The 6,803-nt window shown below is 42.3% G+C and overlaps 1 protein-coding gene across 2 annotated transcripts in view; it reads left to right on the forward strand.

The window, feature by feature from the left end:
* Nucleotides 1-6,166, forward strand: part of LOC144826621 (uncharacterized) — a 280,323-nt gene extending 274,157 nt beyond the window's left edge. Inside the window, exon 28 of one of the 2 annotated variants that reach the window (XM_078685143.1) lies at nucleotides 4,924-6,166. In XM_078685143.1, the coding sequence (XP_078541269.1) occupies nucleotides 4,924-5,447 (524 nt within the window). In that variant the 3' untranslated portion in view covers nucleotides 5,448-6,166. The remainder of the gene's footprint in view (nucleotides 1-4,923) is intronic. The other variant, XM_078685144.1, reaches the window with a different exon arrangement.
* The last annotated feature ends 637 nt before the right edge of the window (nucleotides 6,167-6,803 follow it).

Here is a 6,803-nt window from a genome sequence, read left to right on the forward strand (position 1 = left end):
TTCCTTTTGACGAACAATGTGGTAGGAAAGTCTGAGTTTAGAACAAGTCCTCAACGCTGCACACTCTGAAGAACGTTCTGATTGGCAAGCAACTGACATGGAGGTTTGAGGCATCCAAATGCGTTAGTTATGAGCATGAAAAGTAATTCAAGGTGTAAGGCTGAGGGACAAAAGGCAATGTCTCCACAGGAAGAGCATGTGTTACAGATGTGGATTGTCTTTTCCACACAATGGCAAATGTCCCGCCATTGGACAAACATGCATGAAGACAAAATGGCCGACCGAATGCTACCTCATTGATGTTTATCGTGCTTCTACAAGACCAAGCCGTCCCACTAACTGAGGCAAATCAACACCAGACAAAGTTGATTGTCGTCTAAATCATTGACAAAGAGTTCCTCAGTCTCAGTTTCCAGTGAAAGTGACAATTATAAGTGTGTAATGTCGATGTTTACCTCAGAAAGTCATGCACATGTGGTGCTGGTAAAATATGAAAAAAAACTCAGAGTGAATCAAAATCGACAGGAAGAAACACCATCCACTTTCAAACATTGTCTGAAGATCACTTTAAAGATAAATGGGTGTTGAATACCAGTCATATTTGATAGTGGTGCATCAATAAATATCATGCCCGATGAGAAGTATCAAGAACTGTCTGTGTTGACAGAACTTACTAAGTCAAAAACAAAAGTATACACATGGGCTGCTTTGTTGCCCTTAAAGAGTCAATGATCCTTTGTATCCACAATGATATACAAGAAAAATATGGTACAAGCATCTATTTATTTACTTCAAGGAACAGCTTCAAGTGCCTGTATGGTGAGCTTTAATACAACGGCTGATATGGGACTGATATCAGTGAACTACAATATAAATGCTCATCATGAACCTGTAAGTCAATTTTCTTTATTATTTCAGAGGCTAGGAAAACTCAAAACAATGAAAGTAAAGTTACACATAAGTGAAGATGTTCGTCCTCTTACTCAAAGACGCAGACTAATTGTGTTTTACTTGTAAGTTGCTGTTGAAAAGGAACTTAATTCATTACTCAAACATGACATCATTGAATGCTCCTCTGGTCCGATGCCATGGGTTTCTCCCATTGTTGTAGTGCCCAAAAGAAACAGTGAAGGAGCTGTACGACATGTGTACTGCCATGCAGGCTTAACTCTGAATGCCAACAAATGTGAATTCCACAAGAAAAGCTTGAAATTTTTTGGCCATGTCTTTTCTGATGGGGGTATGAAACCTGATCCAGCAAAAGTGCAAGCACTGTCTATCGTAAATCCCCCTCAAGACATATCTATGTTATGAACCTTTCTTGGACTGGCCAATTCTTGTATGAGACACATCCTGGACTTTTCTATGGTCAGTGCATCATCACGAGAACTAATAAAAAAGAACTTATCATTTCATTGATCACAAGAGTGTCAGATGAGCTTCCAACACATCAAGCAAGCCATTGGGAGTGCCACTACACACAAAACATACAGAGGTTGTAGTTGACACAAGCTCTGCTGGGTTGGGCACAATCCTTGCACAGCACAGCGGACAGCCAAATGCTCGGTGGCATATTGTAACATACGCCAGTATGAGCCTGCCACAAACAGAACATGCTTACTCGCAATCTGAGAAAGAAAGTTTGGCAGTGGTCTGGGCTTGTGCACATATCTCTATGTTTTCTTGTACAGAAAGCATTTCACTGTAGTGACTGATCATCAAGCACTGTTGCCAATAGGTGGCAATCCAAAAGTCGAAATGCCTCCTCAAATTGAATGCTGGGATTTGAGGTTACAAGAATAAAACTATCCAATTATTCATCATCCAGTGAAAGATCAGTATCCGGCTGATTATTTTTCAAGCGTGCCAGCACAATAAATTAAACATTTATAGAGTGCAGCAAATCACCCATGGGGGTTTCGAGGTGCTGGAGCTGTTTGCCGCTGCGTGGACGTTTGTTCATTTAAACATACAGGTCTGTAGTTTTCTTCTGATTTGCTGGAGCGACTGTGCGGTCCTGAAGTGCAGGGAAGGTTTTTCCAAGGCTTGGCTTCCAGGTGCGAGAAGGAGAGTCCTCCGCTGTTGGTTCTACCAATGCCCTGGTACCCAATCTAAGTCAGCAGAGGACTACACCAATGTTATTGTCAAATCGAGCACACAAACTCCCATGGGTTTAGAATAAATTGTCACTGCCCCTAGCCAAGATAGTGACATAATGAGATTAAAAGACATTATTGCTCCTCAATCGTGGAATCAGCACTCCAGACCTTTCACTAATGACAATGAGTATCTGAAGTATAAAGATGTAAGAGATTAACTTTCATTGACCCAAGAAAGCCTCATTCTGCGTGGTATACAAATTGTTATTCCTCAGAGTCTACAACAAGAAGTAACTGATACTGCCAATGAGGGTCATCGAGGAACAGTTGGCACCAAGAGAGCGCTTAGTGACCGAGTCTGGTTTCTGTATCTTGACAAAAAGGTCAAAAAAGAAACAAAGACTTGTCATATACGCAACTGTCTTTCATCTCAAGTCATTTAGCATCCTCGAATATGTCAGGCTTGCTACATCATGTTTGGCAGAGAATTGCTATTCATTTCTTTGATCCTCTTGAGAATGGACATCATCTTCTAGTCATTGTGGATGAATACTCCTGTTTTCCATGGGTGGAAGACCTTTCATCCACTACACATGAAAACATCATTCAATCACTAGATGGCATCTTTGCAACATGGGGTGTACCTGCAGTATTAAAGTCTAACATTGGCCCACCTTTCAATAGTCGAGAATTTAATGACTTTATAAATCACCTCAATATAAAGCATCACAAGAGACCTCCTCTTTGGCTTGCCAGAACGGTTTATAAATACTCTAAAGAAAGCTGTTCAGATTGCTGCATTGGAGAAGCTCAACCTCAAAGCTGTTAGAACAACTACTCTCTAAGCTTAACATTCGACCCCCTCACTCAACGACAGGGGAAAGCCCTTCTACTCTCATGTTTGGAGGAGCCATGACGACCAAGCTACCCCAATGGACCAACCTCAGATCTAGGAATGAGGAAGACATTTACACTATGGCCTTTGGTCGCAAATAGAAGATGAAAATACATGCTGACCGACGACGTCACGCAAAGGACATCACTTTCACAAGAGAATATTGAGTGCTGGTTAGACAATAGTGAAGGAAATCTGATGCTCCTGTTAAGATTGAACCTTTTATTATTATCAACACCAAAGAACACATGGTGCTTGCCCAGCATCCTGGGAAGTCCCTTACGAGAGATTCCTCTCATTTTCAACATGTGGTCCAACACTCACCAAATAACGATGTCAATGTAGAGACTGTGTCTGGACAGACTGTTGATTACTTTGTATCTGCTGCTGATTCCCCTCGCCTGTGCAGATCACAGGTTCTTAGACTGCCAGTTCCTGGTTTCCAATGACCTGACATGTGATTCAGTCACCACAAAGCTTAATTGTAGAATTGTAATTGCTTGTGTATCTATGTAGTTATTCATGTATTTATTTGTATATTTATTTATCTATTTGTGAAAGTTGTGACTTTTTATTTAACAAAGGGGGAGACGTAGTGTCTTGTAATAAAAGATTGATGGAACTCTTTTGGTTCCCACTGTACAATGTAGGCCTGTGACATAAGCATTGGGAGGATGAGTTGCAGGCAGGCTTTGAATGTGGAGTTCTGACATACACACAGGAGAATAAAGACGTGTACAATTACTCTCTCTGTGTGGAGTACTTATTGACAAGTGCTTAGGCTGGCAGTACCGAACACCAGACAGTGTAGGCATTTTAAATGCGAAGAAATTGTTTGCAAACATGGAATTTTCTAAATTAGTCTTGCTGCGGCAGGCCGTACAATTTGCAACCTTAAAATCAAAAGGATCAGAAGCCCGTAGTAATCAAGTAGTTGTAATCAAGTGAGGCTTCTTTCCATTCCAGGTACTCAGGAACATAAGCACTTTTCCAATCCATTATTAACTGCTGGTGCTTGTCTTTGATTCAAATTGCTCAAGATGGCCTACACAGCTCTGCTGGGTAGAATTTTCAGGACCCTCCTGTTATTTCCTTGACCAAGACACACACAATCCTTTGCAATTCTCTTCCCTCGTCAAAGCGGCGCTCCCAATGATAGAGCCCATCACTCACCAGAATTTGGACAAATGTTTTGCATGTTGACCCAAGAGGGTGAAACAGTCCTCCACTGAGGTCTGATTGTAAGTCCAACAGTTTGGGAAGTCATACTAAACTTAATTCTACATCACCCTTTCTATGAGTGGACAGCTGCTTCAATGCTTAGTAACTATTAAATTAGCATTTTAATGCTCACTTAAATAAAGGATGGTGTTAATGTTGGTATTTGAGCATTTGTTATGATGACCAATGTTTCTATGGCTTGCACCCCTGATATGCATTCATATTTTGACTAATGTATGCTCTGTACTGCAGATACTTCTCTGTATGCCAATATTGTCTTATTCACTTTGATACTGTTACATTTGTAGATTATGTCTTTAATTAGGATGCCAGTGAAAATACCACATTTTTACACAGGCTCCTTTTTTTTAAATAAAAATGTAAGCATTTGGATGTTTCTAGTCCTGGTTCATTTCAATTAAACTAAACGTTTACATTGCAAATATTTCTAGTTTGGAAAAGTGGCAAGTGAAGTCATTGAGTAAATCATCTTTAAAGTATTGTCCTTACAGTAATAATGACATCCTTCACTGGAAAGTCAAGAAACATGCTATAGAAGGGTTGTGTTGCGCTGTTTAGGTGTACCTACTGTCACTTATGCCACATTTGTGGTTATTGCTTCTCACTCTCCCATCTGTGAACTTTCAGTTATGCATGAATGAGGAAAGGAGTGAGTTGACATCCCATATTTTCTTTTCTTTCTGCCAGCAAAACTAAGGTTCCAGCAGCAGGTCCAGCAGATTCGGAGTGTGTCTGAGCAAGGGAGGAAAAGGAGCTCACCTGAACCGCTCGTTCCTAGGCTCACAAGTGGATCAGACGCAGAGTCAACCGCCAATTTACAGAGTTACGAGTCAAGCCGGGCTTCCTCCCTACCTGACCGGGAGAGCCCGTTTCATGAACGGCAAAGATCAGCTTCGAATGTAAGTCAGCAAGAAAGCTCCATCCACCATGAAGGCAAGCGCCCACTCAGGTACACACCCGATGGGTCTCGGACAGAGTCAGAGCAACCAACTCCAGAGACTTCCAGGCCCTCGACACCGCTCAACCTGAGAACGACCCCACCTCCAAAGTCGAGACTGAACGTTCCGGGCTCTACCTCTCTAGTAAAGACATGGTCTTCTCCTGAGGCCATTCTTCTTAGTCCTCGAAGCCCGGCAGACAGCGAAGGGTCCTTGACCCCTAGGTGCTCAGCGCTGCTCTCACCCAGGCCCTACCGGTCCCAGCAACATTAACACACATTTTCTTTCGAAGCCACCGGGTAAAATGTTTAAATGAGAAGGTGAGAGGTGGGTTTGTGAGGCTGAGGGACATTAAAGATATGCCTCGGGAGAAGCTGCAAGGAAATGATGACTTCCCACCATCTCATAGACAGCCGCATGTACCCTTCTCCAATGATTTCCAGTCCTGGTGCACAGAGACTTTAAGAAGACCCCGATGTTGCAAATATCCATAATAGCACCGATTGCTTGGTACTGCAACTCATATGGTCGTATTGAGACCTAAAGTAAACCCAATGCCAGAGACGCCACCACGTGATCAGCACTGAAAATGCATGATCTGCATCAGAAAGATCAACGCAAGTTCTCAATAATTAATTATTGCTGAGTGAAAAACAAAAAAAGACTTTCTTGGTCAAATCCAATATTTTACCATGGGTTCAACGACAGAATTTTGGAAGAGGCAATAGTTCCTATAATGATAAAGCTTTCCATGCCTCAGAAATTGCCTCCTTGTGGCGTATACAATGGCACCATTCCAGAGGGCATGCATGGGGCGAGCTTCCTATAGTATTTAAATTAGAGGAGCAAAAGGCATCAAAAGCTTAGTGTAATCTCGAATCTGAAGCCTACAAGTAATATGCAGGTGTTAAACTTTGGCTAACTTCCCCTGAATGACCCTTTAAATTACACATGTTCCTTACATGAGTGTCATTATATCAGCTCTCCCCAACATTAACTAACATATTCTCAAATGTCTCTGAAATAACTACATTTACTCCGCAACTTCATGAATCGCACGGAAATACTAAGACAGGACATACACTCTGAAATGAAGTGAAATCAATCGTAGACATTTGGTACCTGTGAGCAGTGTTCCACGTGAGAGGGATGTGCTCTCGGGTGCACTCATTTAGAGTTTATTTCACTGTATCTCATCATGAACTGTGCTGACCCTGCCTGGCCCGAGCACTCCTTTCCACAGTACTCACTGAGAGGGGAGGCGCGAGGAGGGTAGGGTACCACACTGTCCTAAAGAGGTTACATTTCACTGCTTTTCTGCGAGCAGTCCATGGAAAGTGCAAGCATCCTGGGAGATCCGTGTTGGCATTGGGGTTCTTCGACCACATTCTGGTTCTGCAGCTATTCTTCTGCCAGAATAGGTTTCTGGGGAAGCAACAGCGACTACAAGTAATATGCAGGGCACGTGAAGACGTGAACATTCAATGTACGTGGTGATCCTCAGAAGCTGATAGGAGGAAAGACTCTTGAAAGACACTTTATAGCTCTCAGTGCCCTACTTAAAGGACTATCAGTGCTTCCTTTTGTCCGAGCTGTGGACTGTCTGGGAGCTCCTCTTGAACATCACAG

This window comes from Lissotriton helveticus, chromosome 3_2 (genome assembly GCF_964261635.1).
Source record: "Lissotriton helveticus chromosome 3_2, aLisHel1.1, whole genome shotgun sequence".
In the NCBI taxonomy this organism is placed as follows: domain Eukaryota; kingdom Metazoa; phylum Chordata; class Amphibia; order Caudata; family Salamandridae; genus Lissotriton; species Lissotriton helveticus.